Source organism: Anser cygnoides, chromosome 4 (genome assembly GCF_040182565.1).
Source record: "Anser cygnoides isolate HZ-2024a breed goose chromosome 4, Taihu_goose_T2T_genome, whole genome shotgun sequence".
NCBI lineage: Eukaryota > Metazoa > Chordata > Aves > Anseriformes > Anatidae > Anser > Anser cygnoides.
Window position 1 is genome coordinate 32,871,773 of NC_089876.1, and position 24,837 is coordinate 32,896,609.

At 53.1% G+C, this 24,837-nt stretch overlaps 3 protein-coding genes across 12 annotated transcripts; 2 read left to right on the top strand and 1 right to left on the bottom strand.

Moving 5' to 3' along the window:
* The first annotated feature begins 236 nt into the window (after window positions 1-236).
* Window positions 237-13,840, top strand: TMEM150C (transmembrane protein 150C). Of its 6 annotated transcripts, none has more exons than XM_013190571.3 (8): window positions 237-393; window positions 4,690-4,771; window positions 5,786-5,839; window positions 5,959-5,991; window positions 6,094-6,161; window positions 8,758-8,885; window positions 11,238-11,415; window positions 11,753-13,840. In XM_013190571.3, exons 1-8 carry the CDS (start codon window positions 378-380, stop codon window positions 11,959-11,961), a joined length of 768 nt encoding a protein of 255 aa, XP_013046025.1. In that variant the 5' UTR covers window positions 237-377; the 3' UTR covers window positions 11,962-13,840. The 6 variants fall into 6 exon arrangements, with proteins under 6 accessions (XP_013046025.1, XP_047930349.1, XP_047930350.1 ...); XM_048074392.2 differs by lacking the exon at window positions 237-393 and adding an exon at window positions 919-1,145 and having other exon boundaries at window positions 4,687-4,771; XM_048074393.2 differs by lacking the exon at window positions 237-393 and adding an exon at window positions 919-1,145.
* A 142-nt stretch (window positions 13,841-13,982) lies between these two features.
* Window positions 13,983-19,994, bottom strand: ENOPH1 (enolase-phosphatase 1). Of its 2 annotated transcripts, XM_066996645.1 has the most exons (6): window positions 19,731-19,889; window positions 18,371-18,472; window positions 18,071-18,273; window positions 16,655-16,787; window positions 16,215-16,338; window positions 13,983-15,574 (listed from the first exon to the last, which is right to left on the bottom strand). In XM_066996645.1, exons 1-6 carry the CDS (start codon window positions 19,812-19,814, stop codon window positions 15,435-15,437), a joined length of 786 nt encoding a protein of 261 aa, XP_066852746.1. In that variant the 5' UTR covers window positions 19,815-19,889; the 3' UTR covers window positions 13,983-15,434. The 2 variants fall into 2 exon arrangements, with proteins under 2 accessions (XP_066852746.1, XP_066852747.1); XM_066996646.1 differs by lacking the exon at window positions 13,983-15,574 and having other exon boundaries at window positions 16,669-16,787; window positions 19,731-19,994.
* Window positions 19,958-24,322, top strand: HNRNPDL (heterogeneous nuclear ribonucleoprotein D like). Of its 4 annotated transcripts, XR_010831433.1 has the most exons (9): window positions 19,958-20,136; window positions 20,403-20,571; window positions 20,650-20,811; window positions 21,253-21,384; window positions 21,500-21,614; window positions 22,398-22,565; window positions 22,778-22,875; window positions 23,257-23,360; window positions 24,053-24,322. XR_010831433.1 is itself a non-coding variant. In XM_066996649.1 (8 exons), exons 1-7 carry the CDS (start codon window positions 20,048-20,050, stop codon window positions 22,846-22,848), a joined length of 906 nt encoding a protein of 301 aa, XP_066852750.1. In that variant the 5' UTR covers window positions 19,958-20,047; the 3' UTR covers window positions 22,849-22,875; window positions 23,257-24,322. The 4 variants fall into 4 exon arrangements, 3 of the variants coding, with proteins under 3 accessions (XP_066852750.1, XP_066852749.1, XP_066852748.1); XM_066996649.1 differs by having other exon boundaries at window positions 23,257-24,322; XM_066996648.1 differs by lacking the exon at window positions 23,257-23,360.
* The last annotated feature ends 515 nt before the right edge of the window (window positions 24,323-24,837 follow it).

Below are 24,837 nucleotides of genomic sequence, written 5' to 3' on the forward strand. Positions count from 1 at the left end.
TCTTCCCTCTGTCGTGGGAAGAAGGTGGACGTGCAGTTTGGTCCCCAGTGGGAGCACTGATGTGGTTGACTGTGGATAGGGAACGCCCATGCACTGTAAGGCATCGGGAGGAGGAAATATTAATTAATGACAAAGCAAAGCTGTAATTTTGAACATTTGTGTGCGTTGGAGCTGGTCCCTGTTCCGGGCTGGGCAACTTGCCAGGCACATTCCCAGTCGCCCAGCAGGAAAAACTCAGCAGGGACTGGGGTGGGACAAGTCCTGCAGCAAGTGGATGCCAAACCCCAACCACAGGGGTTTGGGGGGGTCCCCCTCTGCCTGCCCCCCTCCACAACCCACGTCTGGAGGTGGGGATCGAGGCAGGGAAGGAGAAGGCCATGGAGGCAGGGCCAGGTGAGCTCGCGGAGGGCTTCGGGACCGTTTGGCAAGGGAGACAGGCACTGCGCTGCCGAGGGATGCTGCTCAACAGCAGGGCACCCACGTGCCGTGCCGCACCGCCCCGGTCGCGCTGGTGGCTTCGTTGAAGCCGTGAATTTTAATTTCTGAAAGGTCTTCAGCGAGCCTGCCGGCACCAGCGCTCTGAGGGACGCCATCTGCTCCAGAAAGCGCTCCTGTGAACAAAACGTCTCGAACGCGAAGTTTACTGAAAACGAAGCTGCTTTAACAGCCCATCTGCCGCCTCGTTTCCCTTCCAGCTTGGGCTGGCGGCGGAGCTGAAGTGACTCAGGCGGTTTCTGGTAGCTGCCGGGCTTCCCTTTGTGGCGGAGCCGCCGGGCCGGGCGCTGCCACTCGGTGCCGGCTCCACGGGGCAGTTGCAGCCTCGGCCGCTGCACGCTGAGGGTTGTGCAAGGCCAGGCTCCTCCTGCCCGTGTTAGCCAGCCCAGCGCACTTTTATGTCGCAAGGGGGGGCCCTCGCTGGGCCCGCTGCTGGTGCGTTCAGCCCCGCGTTCACCCCCGGGGTGCTGGGGCTGCCCGCCGGAGGGGTGCGGGTCCCCAGCCGCGCCTCATGGCGGGGCCCCGCCTGGCCGGGGCGGGGACGGCACCAGCCCGGCCCCCTCCTTCCCTCCCTACCTCTTTCCCTGCCTCTTTCCTTGCCTCCCTCCCAGCCTCGGCCGGGAACGGAGCCGCCGCCGCCCTCTCCTCAGGTAGGAACCGCGGCCGGTGGCAGCGCTGAGGGGACGGGGGGTGCCGGGTGCCTGCCCCTCCGCCCACCACGGGCACCGGCGCTCGGCCGGCCCCGAGGCCCCCGCTGGATGGGGTTCGCAGCTCGTGAAACGGGCGAGAAACCGCCAGGGCTGCTTCCCATCGCGACGGTGTCGCGACAGAGAGCCGCGGCGGGGCGAGCCGTGCTGGCTGCTGCCGCCTGGCTCGGCGCGTGGGGCGGGCGGGCGGCCGCCGCCTCCTCCCCCTGCTTTTGGCTCCGCGGCCGTTCTCCAAAATGCTCTGTGGCCTGGTGCCGGGGCATGCGGGCACGCTGCTGCAGCTTATCGTCATCATCATCATCATCATCATCATCGTGCCGCTTGCGTACGGGCCCTCGAAACGCACCGGTGTGTTTCATAACTTCATAAAGCCGTACCGCTCCGCTGCCGAGGCGGCCGTGCCTGCCCTTCCTCACGTCCACGTCTGTGGGCAAAAGCAGCGTGAGGAGGGGCCCCCAGCGGTGCCTGGCAGGTGACACGAGGGTGCTCCCCTGGGCGAGCCCTGACGAGCTGAGCCACCACCCGCTGTACCTGACGGGAGTGTGTTAGCGGGATGGGAGCTTAACTGCTCGGGGGGGTGCCGTGGGGCAGCGGCAATGAAAGCAGAGCCAAGGGCTGAGCACTGAGGCGGGAGGATGGGAGTGGAGGTGGGAGAGGAAGCCTACGCTGAGAGAAATCTCCAGCACATCCTCCGCCAGTGCCAAAGCCTCTGCAGCTGCGCGCCCTGTCCTGCGGCAGGAGTGCGCCTTGGCGGGGTTTCTGTGGTGCTGGTGTGAGGCTGTGTGTCAGGAGGGGTGCCCAAAGCACGTTTGTGGTGCCAGCACGAGGCTGTGTGTCAGGAGGAATGCCCAAAGCACGTTTGTGGTGCCAGCACGAGGCTGTGTGTCAGGAGGAATGCCCAAAGCACGTCTGTTTCAGCCCTGGGAGTCTGTGGCACCACAAGGCCTTTTGGTTGCCGGAGGCTTTCCTTCTCTGCAAGCTTCAAAAAACAGAAGGCCAATGGGTGTGTGCAATTCCCAGACACCTCCCAAATGTGTTTATTTGGGAAAATATGGGCCTGCGGAGATGGCTGAACTGACGGCTCAGATTTGGCACCCCTGGTGCCGGCAGCAAGGCAGAACAGAGCTGTGGAGGGGAAGGTTGGCTTGGCATCATCCCCACGGAGCAACTAACTTTCAAAGAAATGATTTCTGCTTTTCCCAGGGAGAATTTAGGGTTATTTTCCCACTGCTTTTGGCGTTTTATTTTGGCTCAGCTGCAAGGGAGGCTGTCGACTGGATTCCTCCTTCTTACCCCTGATGCTGCTGGAGATGCTGGTCTTAGCACGCAAGGGGGTCTCCCCGCCTGGAGACAGGAACGTGAGACACGAGCGGGTTAACCCGAAGGCAGCGGCTGCGAATGGGCTCCGTTGGCCACCAGCACGGAGCTAGGCGGGGTTGGTGCGGGCCAGCCTTCGGAAGGAGGTGAGGTGATGTGTAATTATTTCTGCACCCGGATAACGCAGCGGGGAGCCAATGAGCCGTGTCCAGGTGCAGAGTCCTGAGTTCAAACCGTCCTCTGGGCACGCGGGAATGGCTGAACTTCTCCAGGCACGCGTGGGACATGACAATGGAGGGCGTTATAAGGTGTCTGGTCCAACCACTGCCTGTGAGTCCTCCCTGCGTGGGTGCAGCAGAGGGTATGTGTGCCCGTGCCTCGACATGGAGCCTGTCTGGAGGGCTTGGATGGCAGCGACGTCCTTCCCCAATCATGGAGTGCAGCCCCCATCTCTGCGTGCTGCCTCCCTGCCCTGCCCTGAGGGAGAAGCCCTGTGCCACCTCCCTCTCCCCACGACAGACAATGCTGAAGTAGCTCACGAAGGCTGTGATGCCGTGGCAGGGAGGCATGCTGGCACGTGAGGAGCTGTGGTAACCCGTTAATGAAGACAAGTGTTCTTTCTGGTGTTTGCTTTTATGGCGTACGCGAATCCTTTGTACCTTCTCGAGGGGGAAGAGTAATAAGACCTGCTGTCTCTGACCTGAAGGAACTGTGTTACCTTGCTGTAGTCCAACCGCCGCAGTAGAAAGCAGGAGAGCTGTGTTAGCAGTAATTACCTCACAGAATAAATGAGGGCTGTGATGGGAACTAACATCTGCCTGCCTGCTCCCCTGCGGCCAGGACGGGATCGAGGAGCTCAGCTGCAGCTACGGGGCACCAGCAGTTGGGAACAGTGCTGCCAGGCTGTGGCAGGGACGCTGCCACCTGCCTCAGGATGCCGCTGCATATTTATGGGCTGCAGGAGAAAAAGGCAAGGGCACCGCTCGCAGAACAGCTGCGGCTGCTACAGCAGGGGCCGGGGGGAAACCGCCCTGCCAAGAGCTTTGCGCGTCCTTCACGGAGGGCAAGGAGCAGAGACGAGATGGGTGGGGGAATCCAGCCCGCCCGCACAGACGATTCCTTCTGGTCTGCTGCACCGTGACCAGGATCTGTGTGCGCTGGGGCTGCCTGCCTTTTATATTGACATACGTAATGCTTGCGTGGCTTTGTGCTCTCTGTATGCAATTCTTCCTGCTCCCGGGCTGGGGGGAACCTCGTTCGATAGCTTGCCTGTCATTTACGTGGTTTGTGGTTTAGCCTCGCTTGAGGCTGATGGTTTTGTGCGAGGCTCGGGGTGCAGCGAGCCCCCCGGTGCAGTTCTGTGCCCCCACCAGGCGACGCGCAGGGTGCAGGGAAGCCGGCACAGCCGATGTGCTGCTGCCGCTCTAGGGAAAGAAAAGCAGGCACTGGAGCAGGGAGCCTCGTGTCGTTCACTTTCGGTTTGCGTCCCTCGGCAGCGCCGGTGCCTGGAGGAACACTGGCAGAGGACGGCGGAGCGTGAGGAGGTATTGGGCTGGGTGTCGGAGGTGGGTATGTGCAGCGCAGCAGCACCACGGCGTTCCTGGATTGCATGTGCTGCAGGAACAGCCCTGTCGTCTCAGATCCTCATCCAGTGGGACCTTGCCTGCAGGACGAGTGCTTCCTCCCGGGAGGTGTGCACGGCATCTGTCTGCCCCGCGCAGCACCAACACATCAGGACCTGGTCCTGTTTCTTGTGCCTCCTCCCGGCAGAGCTCTGGTGCCAGTGCTTGGGCTTGGCTCCGCTTCTGGCGCTGCCAAACGCTTTGGCTGTGGCCAGGATGGGAGCTGGCCGTGTGCTTTGTGGCAGTGGGGAGAGGGCACGTGCACCCGTCTCCCTCCACGCCGCAGGCCATGCCCAGACAGCATGTGTGGAATGGGTAGTGACCCCGGGAAGGAGGCTGCGCTGCCGTCTGCCTCCGGGAAGGAGCAGGCAGCTAGGGCTGCGTGTCTGCTGGAGTGACCTTGTGCGAGCTGCCGAAGGAAAACACCTGGAAAACCACCCCGGTTCCATAGGCGTGTCTGAAAGTCTCCCCGCCACGCTCCAGGCTTAACCTAAGGAGGTTCTCTGCAATCTTTCCTTTGTTTTTACTTTGCACTTTGTTTCTAGCAGGTATGGACGGGAAGAAATGCAGCGTGTGGATGTTTTTGCCTCTTGTGTTTACCCTGTTTACGTCAGCCGGATTATGGATAGTGTAAGTTACCTCCTGCTGGTTATTTGAGATAGCAAGTTAGCCCTGGGCAGTCTGAAGTGCTGCTGCGGTGTGGGCTGCGTTTCAGTGGGGAGTCTTTTGGGGTTGCTTTGTCCTCGAGTTACTGGGGGGCAGGAAAGACATGTGGTAGGGGCAGGGGCCAGTCTGTGGAGGAGCACATGTGTTTCCTTGAGGTTTTGGGCTCCCCGAGCCAAGTTCCTGACCCTGCCTTCCTTTTGGCACGTGCTGCTGGGAGCCGCCTGAAAAACAAGAGGCACAAACGGAGACGTTCCCCTTCCTCGCCTTTTCAGTAAATGACTCAGCAGAGCTCTGGGAGGAGCGTTCGGGCCCCGCTTTGGGGCGCAGAGTCCAAATGCACAGCGTGCAGCCCTGTACGGACAGCCTGTCGGCAGCTTCGTGCTGACGCCTTGCTTTCTCGCCGGCCCTTCTTAACAAAAGGCACGAGGCGTGCGTTTCCCTGAGCTGGGCTCTCCCCGTGCACGCAGGCAGACAAGTGCAGCGTGAATCCGAGAGCAGTGTGTGATCAGCAGTGGTGCTCAGCCCGAGGGGGGCTGTATCGTAGGTGATGGCTTCGGCCACGCGTTGGGGGATGTTGTTTTTCAGCAGCAGGAGCAGCTTAAGCTGCTTGTCTGACCCCTACTGCTGGTAAAATGGCTTTTGTGCGGGGAGCAGAGTGAACCAGATGAATCCAAGGCTTCAGATTAAAAATGAAAACGTTTCCCTGGGTGGTTATCTTTAATCCAGCTCAGTTCAGTGACCCTGACTCTCTACCTGGCCATGCAAAACAGGTGTAGCACAAAGACGGGCACATAGCTGGGCTGGGAAAAGAGTAGAGAGCAAAACCGCCTGCTTAAGCAGAGAGAAGGGTTTGCCTCTGGCAGCTCCTGATTTTGCCTGACCTAGTGCCAGTGTGCTCTGAGGCACTCACTGGGTAGTTGGAGTGATATTGGGAATAGAAGCCAGAATGAGGTTTTCATCTTCTTTGTTTTTTGACAGGTACTTTATAGCAGTGGAAGATAACAAAATTATTGCACTAAATGTACCAGAGAGGTAAGAGGTGGCTGTGGGTTTTACTTTCAGTTAGTTGTTTCTACATGATAATTAAACGATAAAAGTTAAATGGGAAAGAAAATCTTGAATCTTGGTTCCTGTGCACTTATGTCTCGTAGGAAGCCTGGTTCCAAAAGACCACCTTATATAAGGTGAGTGCGTGATTTCCTTCCAATTACTGCTCTGATTAACAGTTGTTATTTGTACGCCTTTGCCGCCCTGGAGTTACAACAATATGCTTTGTGTTTTCAAAGTATTGCAGGTGACGCTCCTCCTGCCAGCTGCGTGTTTAGCCAAGTCATGAACATGGCAGCATTTCTAGGTAGGAATCACAAGGAGAATGTTTCTTTCTCTCTCAAAATTGGTTGTAAGAAGTCATTGGAACGTAAGTAGTATCCGAGATGTATTGTTCTTGGATAGGCTGATGTGAAATCCTTTCAGCTGTGATTGCTACTGATTAAGCCAGAGTTGTTCTGTCTTCAGCTGTAGAAAGACAGTATGAGGCTGGATGCATTTGAGATTTACTGGTTTCTGATTTATCCTCATATTTTTAATTATCTCAGCCTTGAATCAGTTGTGACTGTTTCTCACTGTGTGTTGGATTTCTGGTATTTGCTGCACGTGTGAGATAATGGCACGGGAATACTGGGAAGTGCAGAAACTGACTGTGCAAAATATTGCCTGGGCCGGAGTCTCCCCACCCCACCTCTTCCCAAATTCCGTTACTGAAACAATCCAAGTTGACTGGCTTTTTCCAGCAGCAGATGTAAGAGTGAAACATCATGAATAGAAGGAATACCTGAAATGTACAAACGCTGGCAAAAGATACCTGCATTAGGGTCTTAAAACTGTTTATTACTTACACTTTTACTTATTTTGAAGAAATGATCCCAAACTTAAATGGGCCAATAAGTCATTATTTTAACTTGGAATTGCTGTTCTTTAGTAGCACTTGCATTTACCTTTTCCCTATATGGGACACTTTTTGGTGCTGCCAGTTTCACTTTTTCCACCGCTGCTTCCTGTGAAAGGCATAATGTTTCCTTCCGGAAACCTGAGAAATTGGGTTGAGTTGAGCTTTGGGATGAATCCAGTCTTGTGCATGTACAAGACGCCTTAACAACTTCAGTCTGATGTAATGAAAATGAGGCTTATATCATGTAAAACCTAGTGAGATGAGTTCAGTCGTGAACCCTGATATGAACTTGCTTATTTTCAAATATCGCTTCAGGGAGGACTGTATGCATCCTTACCATTTGTTTCTGTGCGTGGTTTCATTTCAAGGTCAGACCTCGTTTTCCACATCAAGCCAGGGTCTCAGTTAGGTGGAGGTGGCTGCTTGACACCAGTGAATCGGTGCCTGCCTTCTCCGCCGCCTCCAGGCAAGGGCCTGCACGTTTCTGCTGGCCGCTTTGTCCAGGCAGCCCCTGTGGGTCTGCACCGGGTCCCACCAGTCCGTGGGCTTTATGGAAGGGCAGGACCTGGCTGGATGCTGCCTGTGGATCCCTGTGGTCTGGGTCGGTGTGAGGACGGCAGTCGCTTGAGCGCGAGGGCAGGCTTTGGGCTTCTGCAGGTGCTGTGAAGAAGGGCAGGCAAACAGAAGACGCACAACTTTTTGGAGCCCAGCTGTACCGTGCGCTTCCATTGCACAGCTGCGAGAAGAAATGAAAGCAGGCGGTCTTTCTAGACTGCAAATCTGTTGTCACGGCATCTCTGCTTTCTGGACGTAGCCAGGCTGGCTGCAGCAGGTTGGGTTCCTCTGTTGCGCTGGGTGCTTCTGATAGCTGCCTCTGGCTTGTGCCTCTGTTGGCTTGGGCTGTGTCCAAGCCTTTGCTGCTAGAAGCATTGGCTTTACTGGAACATCAGAATGACATGGTTTTGCAGGTAAAACAGGAAGGTGACTTTCTAATTCCCTTTTGTTATTCCTGTCAGTGTTTTGGGAAAAGCTCGTGCAGTTTCAGAGGGAGTGATACCTGTTTTGTAAGGAACTTGTCCTGTAGATATAACAGAAAAAGCTCCTGCAGGTGAGCCCAAGTAGTCAGAGGGTGTCTGTCCCAGGCAACGAGGTGAGGATGAAAGCCAGAAAACTTACTTCTGTGGGCAGCGAAGCTCTCTTGCATTCAGGGATTCAGAGCCAATGGTGAGACACTAAATTCCAACATCTTGTGCAGTTGGGATAAAGCTGGGTATTTTTCACTTACAGTGTGCTTATTTTCCTAAACCATGGTTTTGGTTTATACTGTATTTTTGTGGATAGTGTAGGTGTAACTTGCAAACAGAGACGATTTACAGCAACATGACCTGCATACCGTCTGTTTGATCGTAGCAGTTAGGTGTTTGGCAGCAACCGGCAAATTTCCCTTCTCAACTACCTTGCTTTGCAGCGGTCTACTTTGAATCCCGGATGAAGGCAGATTGCCTGGCTTTCCGTGTTGTTCCATGCAGTGTTCCCTGGGGAGGGCAGGAATACACAATGTGAATATCTCCTGGGGTTATATCATATCCCCTGATATATCATGTATCCTGTATATCATGTGTCCTGACATATCACAGCGCTTTGGTGAATTGGGAGTTGGAGGGGGCTGCTCTTCCCATCTTCGCAGAGAATTCGTGCAATATTCTGGGCCATTTGCTTTGGTCAGCTTGGGTAACGCTTGAAAGATTTCGTGATGTTCGTGGCGCCTACTGCTCATTGCAGGGGAGGACGAGAGATACTGAAACCCGCAGAAATACCAGTGTGGTGCTGGTGGGTTCTCTCGCAGGGCCGGGGTTTGGTGTTGCTCCTCCAGGAGAGCTCAGTGAGCCCTGCCTCTGGGTGTGAGGAGGCTGAAGGCTCTGCGAGCCCCGGCGAGGTAGCTGCTGCAGCACGTTACAACCACCACGAATGACCCACCTTGCCTTCTCTCTTTCTTTCTCAGCGCTTGTCGTTGCTGTCCTGCGCTTCATTCAGCTGAAGCCGAAGGTGCTGAACCCGTGGCTGAACGTCAGCGGCCTGGTGGCGTTGTGCTTGGCCTCGTTTGGGATGACCTTACTCGGCAACTTTCAGGTATGGGTCTGTGTCATGAGCTCCTGCAGGCTGAGAGGATTTGCCCGGGTCCTTGAGTTACACATGCCTGGCTGCACCCCAACGCTCCTTGTACCCGCTCTGCCACCTCTGCCTGCCCCTACAGGGGCTCCAGCGATGTGTGGAGGTGAAGGGACGTGATTTTTCATGTATTTCACGCATGCTTGACCTGCTGAGAGCCAGTGCAGGGAGCCTCCTGAATCTCCTGAGCCCTGGGGTTTGGTGCAGATGGTCGTGGGTAATCGGACGGAGCTGGAAGTTTGCAGCTGCATCTGTGCTAGCAGATGCACAGCTGCCTGTACAGAGCTAGCAGGCAGCTTAACGTCCTTCACCCAAAACTGTGTTGGTTAAATCCATCTCCTGCTTGTCCTCAGACTGGCCGCGAGAGAGATGCGGCAGAGAAACGCTGCCTCTCTCCCTGGTGTGACGGGGGCCTGGCTGAGGTCCCTGTAATTCTCCACCCATTCCGCAACACAATCGTTGCAAACAATCAAGCTGTCAGCTCCACGGCCTGCTCGGTGGGGTTGCGCATCTACCGTCACCACCAGGCTGTGTCTGTCAGGGCTGCAGCGAAAATCAAGGCGGTAGAGCCAGTGGGTCGCGTGGGTGTCCCTGTCCTGCTGCTGTCCTGATACCCTGCCTCTTACCGGGATGGAAGTGCAGGGCCCCAGCTGCCGGGAACTGGGAATGGTCAGGGTTGCAGAGAATCTCAACTGACTTTGCAGGAAGGGAGATGGCATTCCTGCTAATACAGGAAAAAATGCTTGTTCTGTGGGGGGTGAGCAGCTGTTTGGGTTGTGGAGCGATTGCTGGAACGTTGTGTCATCCACAGTTTTCTCTTTTTTGTCTTTGTTTGTTTGTTTTTGAATGAGGCGTGAGCTCACTTGGTTATTCTGGACCTCTTGCTAACTCCACATCCCAAGCCAAAAACTTGTAGGTTTGCTTCTTCATGAGAGATTCCCAGACAGGAACTGCGAGGCCTTTGTAAGAACCACATCTAGGTGTGAGAAGGATGTCTTTGTTATGGGGACTAGGCACAAGGAAGCAGTTTCAACATCTTGTTCCTTTTTTCTCCCCCTCAGAGCAAATGCTCATTCTTGAAAAGTGGGTATTTTGAGTCAGTCATGATTATAAATTTTTGGACTGATAATCCACTTCTTGTTAGCTGTATTCTTTCTTAGATCTTGTGCCAAACCATGAAAGCATATGGTAATGAGACTTTAGTCTGTGTTTTTCCCTGCCTGACTGCAGAGCTGAATGTGGCGTTAAATCACATTGCTAGAAAATTACAGATGGGATGTTTTAGAGGGACATGAAGGCTACAAGTCCCATGCAGTGCAGGCTGCCTTGGGAAAAACAGCTCTATCCTATTTTTGCATCTACCATCATTTGAACCTGCCCTTTCTGGAGGGGGGAAAAAAAAAAACAGGGTAGGGAGGAGAGGGGACGAATCAGTGGAGGCAGGGTGACTGGTTAGTTATTTTGTAGATTGGGGATTGTTTGATGGGAATTGGTTAAATCAGAGAATAGGAATCAAGGCTGCAGGGAGGAATTATGGGCTGATGGTTTCTTTTCTGGAAGAGCCTCAGAGGGAAGAGGGAAAATGTTGGGCCCAAGCCTTATCCATAGTGGGCTTTCTGAATGTGTTTGCATCCTGGAGGGATCTCTTTGCAAACCTGCTCATGGAGCATGGCTGTCCCTTTCTCTTACAGCACTGCACAGTTATTAATCCCCGTGAGAGATGGCAGCTGAGGGATGGAAAAGCACTTGCACTCCAGAGGGGCTGGGCTCCTGTTGCTTCTAGCCCTAACGCTCGAGGGTGGATGGGAGAGGGAATGCCCAGGCAGCCTTTTGGTGGGAGAAACTGTCCCAAACATGAGTACAACAGAGGTGGCAGGGCTCTGGCCGCCCCCCGCACCAGGCAGCGCTGCCCTGTGCAGCTGGCATGGGGGGCCGCAGTTCCCTGCCGCTGCAGGGAGCTGAACAAGAGCCCAGCGCGTTGTCCTTGCCTGCCCTGGCCGTCACGTCAAGTCAGGGAAGTACGTGGTCCTGAGCTTTGCGTAGGTGGCTCTTGTCAGGGGGCTGCAGGGGCAGTCGCCGGGTGACTGGGTTTTCCACTGTGCCTGGTTTTGGGCAGAAGATCTGCTCGACTGTGACAGCTGTCAACTCATCTTGGTTATCTCACACCACCCACCTCTGCCAGAAGTGGTACAGCATCACTGTCTGACACCCCAGTGGTGCTCGCTCTCCTCTGTCCCACCTCGGCAGCAACCCAAGGTAACTAGCAGATGATTCCTGTTTTGTCCAGGCAATCACTGTTCTGTTTCCTCCTAGCTTTCAAACGATGAGGAGATCCACAACGTGGGTACATCGCTGACCTTCGGCTTTGGGACTCTGGCGTGCTGGATCCAGTCTGCCCTCACCCTCAAGATCAACCTGAAGAACGAGGGACGGAAAGTGGGGATCCCACGGGTCGCCCTGTCAGCCAGCATCACCCTCTGCGTGGTGCTCTGTATCCTTTGGTCCTGCTCTGTGGCAAGCCGGGTATCGTGGTGTCCGACTCTCCTTGCAGCAGGGAATGCTGGTTCTTCTCACATCCACCCTAGGAGCTCAGAGCATCTAGGAACACTGCTGAGATGGTTTTCAAGGCATGAATCTGTGATCTGTTCGTTTTGCTGCCTCTGTTTTACAGGGATGTGCTGCTTGTCTGATGGGGTGGGTCGACTGTCATCCTGGTGGCTCTGATGGTCAACATTTTATTATCTTCCTGTTGGCTTTCTCCCATCCTGGCTGATATCTCTGCTCCCACAAGCTTTCCCAGGATGTTTTCCTTGACTTACCTCTTCCAGATTTCATCCTGATGGCTCAGGGCATCCACATGCACGCTGCCAGGATCCAGTGGGGCCTGGTGATGTGCTTCCTGTGCTACTTCGGCACGTTTGCAGTGGAGTTCAGGCACTACAGATTCGAGATCGTTTGCTCTGAGTACCAGGAAAACTTTCTGAGCTTTTCTGAAAGCCTGTCGGAAGCCTCTGAGTACCAGACAGATCAGGTGTAGCCTGTCCTCTGGCAGGGGGGAGGGAGGCAGGCGCGGTCCCATGGTTCGACATGACCTCATTTACACTTGTTTTGATGAGTTTGTTTTCCACGTGCAATCATGATCGTATTGCCAAAGGGCTCTGAGAGTGGCTGTCTCATTAAGAGCCACACAAAAGCAGCTGCCTGCTGGAAGAGGGTTCTTTCTGAACCGCGGTGCCAGAGAGCACGAGGTGTTTGATTAGTGCTACCAGGGACTTTGTCAGCAACTCTGTCGCGCTCTTGATGCTGAAGATGTTCAACGGCCAGTCCTCGCAATGCCCTTCCGAGGTAGGCACGGCTCCTGGAAAGGAGATGAAGGAAACAAACCTCTCTGGGCGCAGAGTCCTCAGATGTCACTGGTTCCTGAGTCACTGGGCTGCACCTTTCATGTCTTACTGCGTTGTTTTCTTGGCCGCTGAGCTGACAGGCGTAACCTGGTAGCGTAAGCACAGTGGCCGTTTCTTCTGGACTGCGAATCCGACCCAAAGGGACCGGCACTTACGGCGAGCAGGTGGGGCCTTTCTTCCATCCTGGAAAGCAGCGGAAGGCACAGCAGGGTTGGGGAGACACCACGCTGCGACCAGGCGTGCCTGGCAGCAGGGAGGACTGCGGTGCCTAGGCCCGAGGAGGGGGCACACGGGAGCGCTGTGCAAGGTGTGGTGTTGCGGACACCACAGTGGGGACTGACGGAAACAAGGTGCTGAAGTAAGATGGGAATGGCTGTGTGCTCTAAAGATGACCCGGAAGAGGCTGCTCTTTTAAGTGTTTAGTGTATCCACTACATATCGTGTAATATTTTAAAAGCTTTTTTTTTTTTTTGGTTGTTCGCAGAGGGGGGGAAAAGCCTGCAGTGAAAATGGAATCATTGCAGGTGGATTTTATGGGGCAGAGGGTGGCTGGTTGGGTTTTTTTTTTGGTGGTTTTTTTTTTTTTTTTTTTGGTCCTTATGCACTTAGAAGTCAAACTTCAGACACACTTCAGCCCTGCGTGGGATCCAAACCTCTCCATGTGGCCAGTTTTCCTGAGAGGACTTGGGGGCAGTGCTGCCCTGGAGGCTGGGGGCCTCGGCCTGGGGATGGCAGGTGCTGGATGGAACCCGCACAACCACGCGAGCTTCTCCCTCCTTGGGGACGTGGAATTAACTGGACCTTTTCTCAGAGCTGAGTCACCAAAAGCAAGAGTAGCTTTGTTGTGCCCTCCAGGTGGAGCTTGAATTCAAAGGCTGATGGAAATATAACAAGAAACTTCCTACAGCCAAGATGGTCTGTGGGCAAAGAGAAAGCAGGAGCCCAAAGCCTGTATCTGAAAACCCCTGAGCCTGGGGAGGCTGCTGGATTGGCCAGGCAGGGGATGGATGGGAGACATTTTCCATTTTCCTCAGGCTCTCCTGTCTGAGCTGACACGGGGCATCTCATCGCCCCTACAGGAAAAGCAGCAGAAATGAAAATGGTGGCGAGGTGTTTGAAGGGGAACTCTTACTGTACCATGGCATTTCTGACAGAAACGGAAAGAGCACGAGGGTGTACAGTGCTCTGCAAAGGTCAGGGGCTAATCCAGCAAGGAGAAATGGTCAAGAAAAACTTCTGTCTAAACCAGCATAAAGGGAGAGTTCAGCCAGCCCCCTCCTTGATCCTTCTTGGGCCAAAAGCCACATTCAGGGAGGGAGGTGCTGAGGCTGCGTGTCGTCCCCCGACACACTGGATGCAGAGGGAGCACAGAGCAGTGCTTTAAGTGTGTTTTACTGTAAATAGCCCACTGTAGTTTTTTTTTTCCTAAATCAATTACTACTTTCAGTTTATCATTTTATATTTTGTAATAATTTTAACAAAGAAAACATGAGATGATGTTTGTGGTTTGTTTTTCCTTTTCCTATATGCAATCCAAACTGAACTTCAGGTTTTTGGTGATAACTCTGTACATTTCTTACAGTATTTCTAAAAGCACATTTCAGTACAACTAAATGACAACCGATATACACTGAAACATGACCACTCAATAAAGTGCTTTTATGGAGAAAGTGAGTTTTATTTTTGTCCCCTATCCCATGCATAGCTTTATGAGGGCAAAGGCAAAACAGAAGGCGTTTACACCGTCATGATGCAAATTAACACTATACAAAGCCAGGGACTATTCAGCCATGCAGGCACACTGATTGTAACGGTGCTAATTAGCAGGCTCTTTCTAAGAGGAAGCTCACGCAGCCCAGAGAGGCAGTCAGACTAGCTGCCTCACAGCTGCCACCGAGAGTTTCAGAAGGGCAGTGCTGGGATGAGGTGGTTCCCTCCCCCGTGCTTTTCTCTCGCTCATTCTCCCTGCCGCAGCCTCAGCAGGGCCAGCTGTGGATGCGCAGCAGGGCTCGGGGAGGCGGCACGCACATGTTGCTGGTCTGCTCTGGCCAGTTGGTTGCCAGAGCCATGAGGGCAATCTCCAGCGCAGCCGCACGGACACGAGCAAGCAGCAAGTGATGCCCGTGCACCAGGTGCCAGCAGCAAGGTGTCAGACTGCCTCTGCCATGGCACGGTTTAACCTCGCTGTGGCTCTCGCCAAGTCCCTGCAGAAATCAGGGGCTGGGCAGGGAGGTAGCGCTGCTTCCTCTGCAGGACAGGCTTGTCTGCCACCACAAAATGGACCAGGGACGGCAAAAGCAGAAAAAAACCCAAAGTGTTAAAAAAAAACAACTAAAAACAAACAATTGCCTTTAGGTGCTGGGCTCACTGATGATAGATAGCAAGGCTAAATACTGGAATAGTAAACACAATGAAAGCAAAGATGTGTCTTTATTGGCTACGTGAGGAAAAGCTCCATGACCACTGCTATAAATTGGCACGCTTTAGGTAGGGTGGGTGAAAAGAGCTGGGGTTTGATTCTCTTTAAATACAGCAGGATGTGGCCCTCAACAGCAGTTGTTTGCCAAGGTCTGCTCAGAGCTGACCCATGCTATGCTGAGAGTGGTGCCGCTACTGAGGAGGAGCTCACCAGTTAGCACTAAGGGAGATGCTTCAGAAACGCAGCCAAGCTGATGTCAGGGCTCAGCTGGTGGGATCCTGTAGCCCAGCACCACCCGGCAGCAGCGTGAGGTGGGGCTAGAATTTAGTTTTTAAGGAATGTAATTTTTACTGTTCACTCTGCTTTGGTCTCTAGGCTGGCTGTTTTAGCAGCACCCAGACACAAGGCGTGCTGTTTTGTACCTAGGACCTGCTGTGGGTGTAGCCAAGATTTAAGTCACTCCTGGTCTAAAGAGCTTGCCTGCACCAAGGGCTGGCTTTCTCTGTGGCAGCCAAAACGTCCTGCACAAGGAACCCCACACCGTACTTTCCATCCATACCTGCACTAGTCGTGGGTCCAATACATGATGTGGGTTTGATAGTAAATTCTGATTAAGGACAGTATCACCTAAAGTTACACGAGGACAATTCAGCTGGAGCACAGCCTTTTCTGCACGCACTGCTTTCCCTAAGTGGAGGAAGGCAGGAAAAGTTCAGTGAAAGATGAGATGAGGCTGTAATAGGATTTCTCATCGTCCGTCAGTCCTGCGTTGCCAGGTCTGATCACCACAGCCACGTGAGTGTCCGCTTCCTCGGCTGCGTTCGCTTCTGAAACAGAGAGTGGGAGCGTGGAGATGTGCTCAGTGCCTTCTGCACATGAGGGCCTTTAAGGCACGAAGAGCCCCTAAAAAAGTATTCTTGAAGGCTGAGACTGACAGAGCCGCGTTTGCACGTGGCACTGCAGGGCTCTGGAGACCGAGCGGCTCCTGGCTGACCTCCTGTGGGCGACTACAGCTGTGGCGTAACGCGAGGGGATGGAGCCAGGATCTACATTTTCCTGCTGCTGTGCGCGACGTGAGTGGCAGACAGCACCAAGCACTGGGCACGCCACGTGGCAGGAGAGCAGACGCTGTCTGTTCCCAGGGGAAGCCAAGCAGGGCCAAGAAAACTACTGACCCCATTTGTAAATGGGGCACGCCAACAGCTTCAGCAAATGCTCCGCTTTAACAGGCTCTCCTTGCTTCCTGGGGCAAGGGCAGGTTTTCTACCTGACCTATTTTCTCTCATTGCACGGTGTCGCACCCAGCTATCCTGCTGCTGTTTGAGAGCCTGAACGCTTAAGGAAGGAGCATAGCAGTGGCCAGCCGGATGGTCTGCAGTGTTTCTGGGGTGCTGTGACGAGTTGGCAGCGCGTGTCCAGCCAGCGCCTCCCTCCCGTGAGAGCCAGAGGGGCTGGCAGGCCACCTACCTCGAGGGACGTCGGTCAGGAAGAGGATGTTGTTAGTGGCACATCCTATGCTCGCGGCAATCCTCCTGTAGCTCTCGCTTTCTACCTTGGGCCCTATTTTGGTATCAAAGTGGCCATCAAAGAGCTGAAAGACAAGAGGAAAACAAAGGCAGTTGCTGGACACTGTGTGAAGAGCAGAGCTAAACCTCGCTGCTGAGCGGTGATTCCTTCCCTTCCTGCTGTAGTGACGGCAGGTTCAGCCTCACAGCTCAGCCTGCTTTTTTTTTCTGCGGGACTTGCCACAGCAGGGACTGTCCCAGGCAGAGGGGATGTGTATGGCACAGGTTTCAGATTTTTTTCCATCTGAAACTTGGCTGACAAAGCGTTACAGCAAGAGCGGTCCTGGGAGGGGACTGTTCTGCAGGCGGAGAAGCTGCAGGGAAGACGATAAGGTTATCTACCTCTAGGATATCACCTTCTGTAGAGTATCCGAACAGAAGCTTCTGGGCTTCGACGCTGCCTGAGGAGTAGATGTAGACCTTCATGCCGGCTTCCCTCCACTTCCGGATGGCTGGCACCACGTCCTCGAAGACTCTGAAGCAGAACGGGGCGGGAGGTGAGGACAAAGCCAGAGGCACCTGGGGACACACCTTGAGCCAGGCACCGTTTCCAAAGGGACTTCGTTTTAAAGGGCTCTGAGTTGGATGTGGCAGACGGATGGAGAGAGATGCCGGAGGAGTGATCCTCCAGGAACCTAGCTTTAATCCAAGCCCAAACAGCAGCACTGCACAGCTCTGCGTGGCCTCCTGAGCCAAGGCCCAAAGGCGCTGTCCTGAAAAGGAGACCTGAGCGCCCGAAAGCCTGAGGAGTTGGGACTCCCAGCAGATGCACAAGGGGGTGTGGGACGGAGAGCTGTGCAGACTTGTGGCAACCAGCTGGCCCCTTCCTCTCCAATTTCTCAACCATATGGTCACTGCCTTGCTGTGTTATCTATTAAAGAAATAAAATAAAAAAACCAACTCGTTCACTTTTTTTATGGTTATTATTGTGTGTCTGGTACCAGATGAAAATCTTTTGAGGCTGCTGTACAGCACCTGCAAACCTCACCCCTTGGATGCTGCCAGGCAGCAAAGCTAAACCCAACGATTTTGGGCCACTTTGAGATAATTCTCCCTGTTTATAAAACAAACCCCAGGATGGCTGTCCCTCTTGACTCGCTTTTCTGTTTTGTGTTGCTTTCTCTGGTGGATGTTTACATTTTTGGTTGAGCTATCCTTCCTCACTCTTGCTTTGAGAAAACACTTCATGAACATAAGGGTTTATTTTGCTTCCTTAGGAATTTGAAATGCATAGTTTTAACCAAGCATCTCCGGGCATAAACAAGGAGATTGGCCTTAAATGCAGCGGTACCTACTTCTGCACCCTTGTGTTGTGGCTGAACTGTAAAGAAGAGCCTGAAGGCAGTAAGATGTGGAAAGGCAGAAAATGCCCAGGTAAGAGACAAAGCAGGAAGGAAACAGCTGGAAGGACCTCACCCACAGGCAGCCGAGGTTGCTACTCCTGCCATCCCTGCTCGTTCTGGGCTTGTTCCAAAACATAACTGCAACTCAGGGCTCAGATTAAGCCCAACAGGGTTGTGTTTCAGTGCCTGACCGGGTTTGGAAATGAAATGCCTGCAGTCGGTTCCACGACAGCGGTGGCCTGGCTCAAGCTGGAAAGCAAAAAGCTGGAAGCAAAAGCGCTTGCCACAGGGCCCTAATCCCGCTTAGGTCCATACCCGGGGCAGGTAGCAAGACCTTGGCACAGCAACGCTGCTCATAGGCACCCGGGAGCGGGGCACCCTGCGCCGGCAAAGCTTTCGCTCTGGGGTTACTCACTCTCCTTTCACGTGCCCCGTGGTGTAGGCTGCCCGCCACATGTGTCCCTGCAGCTGTTTGAGCGCCGTGGTCTTTCTGTCCAGAGCCATCTGCCAGAGCACGTTGTCCACCACAGCCTGGATCACCCGCTCCAGCTCCTCGTCCCCGCTTCCGCTCTCCAAGGGGATCGGCACGGCTCCGTCCAGGCCGGCGTCCTCCTGGGCCTGCGGGGGGGCAAAGAGGGGGGCCGGGTTTGTTTTGGGGGGGACCCGAGGCCTCGCCGAGGGCGCGGCGAGGCGTGAGGCGGTGCGGCGGCCCCACCTGCTTCCTCAGGAGGCCGACGTCCCGCTGGCACTCCTCCTCCTCCCAGTGGGCGCGCAGGTAGTCCCTCAGGTTGTCTCTGACGTAGGGGAACAAGGTCTCCTGCGGGCACACGGCAACCCGCGCCCTCAGCCCCCCGCCGCCCGGCGGGGCCGCGACCGGGGCCGAGCACGGCGCTGCCCCGCAGCACCGGGGCGGTAAACCCGGTAAGGTCGGAGCCAAAGAACAGCCAAGTCTCCGAAAATACGCCCGGACAGCCAGAAAGCACCCACATCGCCAACCCCCACCCACGTTGCTAACAACCACCCAAATCGCTAGTGAGCACCAGAATCGCTAAAACCCTCCAAAACCACACAGATCGCCCAAACCCCTCCAAACTGCGAAAACCCACCACAACCACTAAAACGCCCCAAATCACTATAAAGCGCTCACATCGCTAAAAACCACCCAAATCACCCAAACCCACCCAAATTGCTAAAATCCTCCAAAACGACTTAAAACCCCCAAAACCCCCCAAACCCACCCAAACCACTAAAACCCACCGAAATCACTTAAACCCCCCCAAACCACCCAGAGCACCAAAATCTACCCAAACCGCTAAAATCCACAACCGCTGAAACCCCCCAGACTACCAGAAAGCACCCACATCACCAAAAATCCCCCAAATCATCCCCCCGAACTGCTAAAACCCACCAAAATCATTTAAGACCCCCCCCAACTCACCAAAACCCACCCAAACTGCTGAAACCCACAACCGCTAAACCGCTCCAAATTGTCAAAAAGTACCCGTATCACCAAGCCCCCCCGAATCAACCAAACCCCCTCAAACTGCTAAAACCCACCAAAATCACTTAAAACCACCAAACCCCCCCAAACCCCCCCCAAACCACTAAAAGTCACCAAAATCAATTAAAAACCCCCAAACCCCCCAAATCGCTAAAACCCACCAAAATCAATTAAACCCCCCCAAACCTCCCAAACCCACCCACATCGCTAAAACCCACCAAAACCACTTAAAACCCCCAAAACCCCCCAGACCACCCAAACCCCCCCAAATCGCTAAAACCCACCAAAATCCCTTAAAACCCCCAAAGCCCCCCGGATCACCCGAACCTCCCCAAATCGCTAAAACCCACCCAAATCAACTAAAACCCCCCAACCCCCCCCACATCGCTAAAACCCACCAAAACCACTTAAAACCCCCAAACCCCCCGGACCACCAGAACCTCCCCAAATCGCTAAAACCCACCCAAATCCCTTAAAACCCCCAAACCCCCCCGAACCCCCAACCCCGCCCCGAACCCCCAAAAGCCCCCAGCCCCCCCCGGCCCCCAGCAGGCCCCCCCCGCCCCGCCGCCACCTGCACGAAGGCGATGGGGGTGGTGGTGCCCTCCACGTCCAGCAGGATGGCGCGCACCCCGGCCGGCACCGGCAGCACGCCCATGGCGGCGGGAGGCGGCGGGGAGGGAGCGCGGAGGGGGGGGGGTGGAGCGCGGGGGGCGCGATGCGGGCGGGCGCCGCCGGGGGGCGCTGTGCGGCGGCGCGCGGCGGGCGGCGCTGATTGGCTGCCGCCGCGGCTATATAAGGGCGGGGCGGGCGGCGCCCGGCTCTCTTCCGCCGCCATTTTCTGCGCCGAGCGGGTCTCCGCCGAGCCTCCCCCTCGCAGCAGCCCCCGCCATGGAGGACGCCACCGAGATGAGCGGCGGCCCGGAGGAGTTCGCCGAGGGCTCCAAGATCAACGCCAGCAAGAACCAGCAGGACGACGGGTACGGGCGGGGGGGCGGGGGCCGCCTCGCACAGCGCTCCCCCCCCCCCCCCCCCCCCCGGCCCTCCCCCATCCCGCCTCACGCGGGGGGGGGGCGGTGTTGTGGGGAGGGGGGCGTGGCCTGCCGGGGCGGGGGCGGGGCGGGGGTGGGAGGGGGCGAGGCAGTGCGGGGCGGGGCGGCGGGTGTCGCTCAGGCGGAGCGACGTCCCCGGCAGCCAATGGGGGCGCGGGATGCCCCGTTAACCCCGCCCCCCTGTGGCCCCGCAGGAAGATGTTCATCGGCGGCCTGAGCTGGGACACCAGCAAGAAGGACCTGACCGAGTACCTGTCCCGCTTCGGCGAGGTCGTGGACTGCACCATCAAGACGGACCCGGTGACCGGGCGCTCCCGCGGCTTCGGGTTCGTGCTCTTCAAGGACGCGGCCAGCGTGGAGAAGGTGCGTGGGGTGGGCACGGCACTGCCCGGCGGGTCGGGGCCCGGCCGCCGCCCCCTCCTGAGAGCCTTCTTCCCCCAGGTCCTGGAACTGAAGGAGCACAAGCTGGACGGGAAGCTAATAGACCCCAAGAGAGCAAAAGCCCTCAAGGGGAAAGAGCCGCCGAAAAAGGTGTTTGTTGGTGGGCTGAGCCCGGATACGTCGGAAGAACAGATAAAGGAGTACTTCGGTGCTTTTGGCGAGGTACGGTGTAGCAGTGTGCTAATAAAAAGCTTTCAAGTGAGCGTTGTCCCTGTCTTAAGACAGAAGAATTTTGGCGAGTGAGCAGGGTCTCTCCTTAAAATGAGAAAGCATCCCTCTCTGTGGTTGTGAAAAGTCTGCGTTCATCAATAGCTGTGACTGGCGTGGTAGGCTAACTGCAGCTGTCAATAGCTGCGATAGCTGTAGCTGTATTAGTTCCCCTGGTGCAACCTTACGACCCTGCAGCTGAATGTCCATAGTAGGTGGTCCTGACTGTGGTCAGGTAATCCCACCATTATAAGTGCAACTAGTTATTACCGCTAAAACTAGTGAGATAACCTTTGAAAGCTCTTTTTAGCATGGGTGTTGGACTGATGAATGGCTCTGGTAGCACAAAAAGTTGGTTGCAGATGACCTGTAATTGATATGTACTTGTAATTTCAGATTGAAAACATTGAGCTTCCCATGGACACCAAGACGAACGAAAGGAGGGGTTTCTGCTTTATTACATACACGGATGAAGAGCCAGTCAAGAAGCTACTAGAAAGCAGATACCATCAAATTGGTTCAGGCAAGGTAGGGATGTTCTCTTTGCAAGCTTGTGAAATAGGCACTCTGTTGGCTTCCGTGAAAGCAGCTGACAGAAGGGTCTTGATATCCTTTCTGAGCATGAGGCTTTCTGTCTTAACAGTGTGAGATCAAAGTAGCACAGCCCAAAGAGGTGTACAGGCAACAGCAGCAGCAACAGAAAGGAGGAAAAAGCAATGCTTCTGGTGGACGAGGTGGTGGAAGGGGGCGTGGACGGGGTGAGTATTTTGGATATTGGAATTCATGTACATGTATCGAAGATTAAGGTGTTTGCAGCTATGTACAGTTTTTGGGTTGCATGCAGAACTTGTGTTTAAAAAGAAACCTCTTACTAAATGTGGTAGATTCAATTTTGGTGGTTGTAATAGCTTTTGGAAGCTAAAGAGTCTTGGCTTGCATTGAAGCAGTCGAAGGGCAAGTGAGATGTAGGATATTTTTTAGTAGACCTACTTTCCACAGCCTAGTTCAATGCAAAGTGCAGTTGTCCTTTTGTGTGAAGAGATGCACTGTTGGTCTCCTCCTGGGTGAAAAATCATGCTGGTTAAAGGGGCAGTCACTTTCGAAAGAGGAGACAAGCCAGCAATTGTTACAGGTTGTTGCATGTCAGGTTTCAAAAGTCAAGCAGCCCTAAGTAATGCAGTAAAGTCTCTCGTGTGTTATAACTTTGTTCATTTAATTGATGATCTAAAAAGAGAAGGCTTATGGTAGGCGCTGCTGTTGTACATGGCTTGGCTTCATTTTGTTTTCTCTGTTTTCTGCTGAATTGTTTATGAGCAGGACTTGTGTGCTCTTTCTCCTAATGTTTTCATGGGTGATTGTGTCTTAAAACACATCTCTGGTAGCCAACTGAAAGCAATCAATTTTTTTAGGAAATTTTTTGTGTTGGTAGGCAAGAGGGTTCTTGGAAGTAATAGTTGTGGCACTGAAAAATTGCAAGTAAAAGTGCCCTATGAGAGGAGTGAGAAGTTAGCCAACTTAACAACTTGTACGTTTTTTTTCAGGTCAGGGACAAAACTGGAATCAAGGATTTAATAACTATTATGATCAAGGATATGGAAACTACAATAGCGCTTACAGTGATCAAAGCTACAGTGGCTATGGAGGATATGACTACTCTGGGTACAACTATCCTAATTACGGATATGGGCCGGGATACACAGATTACAGTGGTAAATACTTTAAATCTCCTTCAAGATAACAATTGCATGGATCTTGAAATGGGGGCCTCTCATATGCTGTTCTGCAACAGCTCTTGCTCTGAAGGCAGCATGGCTTGAAAAAGAGCAGACCTTTCTGGGGTGGTGGCCTGTACGGGAGGACTAGAGACGACTGAGTAGGATGTTAATTTTCACGGCATTTCCCCCCTTGTTTTCATGTACAGGTCAACAAAGCACGTATGGAAAAGCATCCCGTGGTGGCGGCAATCACCAAAACAACTACCAGCCATACTAAAGCAGTACCTAGTCCTTGAGGAAACAGGTGTGTACATGAGTGCGAGGTCCACTCTAAGTATGCCTAATCTAATTTAAAGATCAATAGACAAATGAAGAGTAAAATCTTGCGTAGCGTGACTTTTTCTTTAATTAAACTTTTTTGTTAACTTAAAATACTTTTTTTTAAAACCAGCTTTGCCTACCGTGTCTATAGATCTTTAACTTTGTAAAAATGTGACTTTATCTTCTTTAGTACTTCAGAAAAACATAAGAGTTTTTCTGTTTTGTGTTGTGTACCAGGTGGTCTAGAGGAATAATTAAACTTATTAGAAGTATTAACAGGTAAAGTACTGAAATGGGTACAACTTAAGGAAAACAAGAATGTTGTCTTCTAACTCTGACATTATACCTTGTTTGTACCCGCCAGCGGGAACTTCATTGCAGGCCGTGTGTCACCCTGACCACGTCTATCTCTGGGGTCGCACGTTGCAGGCAGAGCGCAAGGCATACACCAGAAAACGCTGTCCTGTGGTATGGTCTCTTCCAACTTCATGTACCAGCGTAAAGATTAAAGTGGAAAACTTCAGACTTTGGCTTCTTTTTTAATCTTTTTGGAGATTTAAGTGTCTTAACTTAAATGGTTTTTTACAGGAGTTAAAGTACATAAATGCCTTTACAGCTTAATCATTTGGTCTTCTGTTTAGTGTTGTATTTCAATTGTGGAACCTCATTTTAAGTGTGCATTGTTTAAGATTTAATGCTTGCTTTTTTCTTTTTATAGCTAATAGTGAAATCTGCAAACCAAAACGAACTTTTAAATCTGGAAAGACATTAAAGATCATATGCACGTGGACTGTTGGAAGTAAAATGAGATCTGATTTGCCTTTGCACAGCTGTTGCTGAGGCGGATAAGCACATGATTGGGAAACCCCTTCTTGGCGGTGTTTCCATTGGAAAACCTGGTTCAGAACCTGATTAACCATAAAATTGGGATATGCGTAGTTCTGGAACAGCTTCCTGAATGGGCCAAGTGGCTAGATTTGGGAAGACAAATTTTTGACGGGTAACAAAACGTTGTGTTACCTTAGGAAATATGCATATGATCTTTAACAGTGACGAAAGGAATATATAGAAGACTTAAAGCAGTTCATGAAAATGGACCTTTTAACGATTCTTGTAGTACCTTGCGGAGTTCTGACATGCATTTTGTCTTGGTTTTTTAGGTGGAGATGCTGCAGCAAAGCCATCTTGCAGAGCATTGTGTGCGAGCGGAGGGTGGTCTTCGTGAGAGGAAATGACTATTTTGTAAAGACTTTTAGTGTACGACACAACTGTGTCCAACTGTATATAGCGGCCGGCTAGTTTTCTTTTATGGTTTTTACTTTCTTTTTGCCATTCATGTTATGACACAACGTGGACATGTGTTTATACAAACTTTTATTTGTATAATTTCATGTTAAAGGATTCTCTTAATAAATGCTTCCCGAAGTGAATGTAGTCCTGACATTGGCTGTGGAGTGAGGTGCATGTAGTTATGTATAACCTGATTTTCTTCCTTGTGTAAAAGGGCAAGAGCAGTGCTGGACAGCAGATGTGGCTTAAGACAAAGGTGGGTGTGCAGCCCCTATTTTGAGTATGCCTTAAATGTAAGGACTGTAGACTTAATTAGCGTTAGAGGAGGGGACTAGGTCCCTAGCAGTACCCATCTCACATCTTTTAAAGGAGGAGTCTGCTTCTGGGCTATTGTGGCAGTGGAGGAGGCTGTACAGGAGGAGAGGCTTTATCTTAAATAGGTGGCAAGAGTTGAAGCTCCAGTTGTTCCAGATCAGAACCAACTCTGCACTTCTATTTGTGACTGACAGAAGGGGACTGACAGATGAAGGCACTGCTTCCCTGTCTGCACAGGGACCTCTTGCGTCTAGAAACCAGCCTCCAGCCCTGCCTCTGCCTTCCACCCATAGCGTAAACGCTTTTCTAAGCTTCCTTCGCTCTTAATTCCCCTCACAGT

Bases quoted from the DNA above. Each gene is read 5' to 3' on its own strand.
- ENOPH1 (XM_066996645.1), bottom strand. From the start codon at position 19,814: ATGGGCGTGCTGCCGGTGCCGGCCGGGGTGCGCGCCATCCTGCTGGAC. The intron at 16,339-16,654 runs GTAGATAACCTT...CTTGTCTTTCAG, and splicing joins CAGAAGGTGATATCCTAGAG to CTCTTTGATGGCCACTTTGA. The intron at 15,575-16,214 runs GTAGGTGGCCTG...TCTCTGTTTCAG, and splicing joins CCTGACCGACGTCCCTCGAG to AAGCGAACGCAGCCGAGGAA.
- TMEM150C (XM_048074392.2), top strand. From the start codon at position 1,007: ATGGCGGGGCCCCGCCTGGCCGGGGCGGGGACGGCACCAGCCCGGCCC. The intron at 6,162-8,757 runs GTAGGAATCACA...TTTCTTTCTCAG, and splicing joins GAACATGGCAGCATTTCTAG to CGCTTGTCGTTGCTGTCCTG. The intron at 11,416-11,752 runs GTATCCTTTGGT...TACCTCTTCCAG, and splicing joins CACCCTCTGCGTGGTGCTCT to ATTTCATCCTGATGGCTCAG.
- HNRNPDL (XM_066996647.1), top strand. From the start codon at position 20,048: ATGGAGGACGCCACCGAGATGAGCGGCGGCCCGGAGGAGTTCGCCGAG. The intron at 20,137-20,402 runs GTACGGGCGGGG...GTGGCCCCGCAG, and splicing joins AAGAACCAGCAGGACGACGG to GAAGATGTTCATCGGCGGCC. The intron at 21,615-22,397 runs GTGAGTATTTTG...GTTTTTTTTCAG, and splicing joins TGGAAGGGGGCGTGGACGGG to GTCAGGGACAAAACTGGAAT.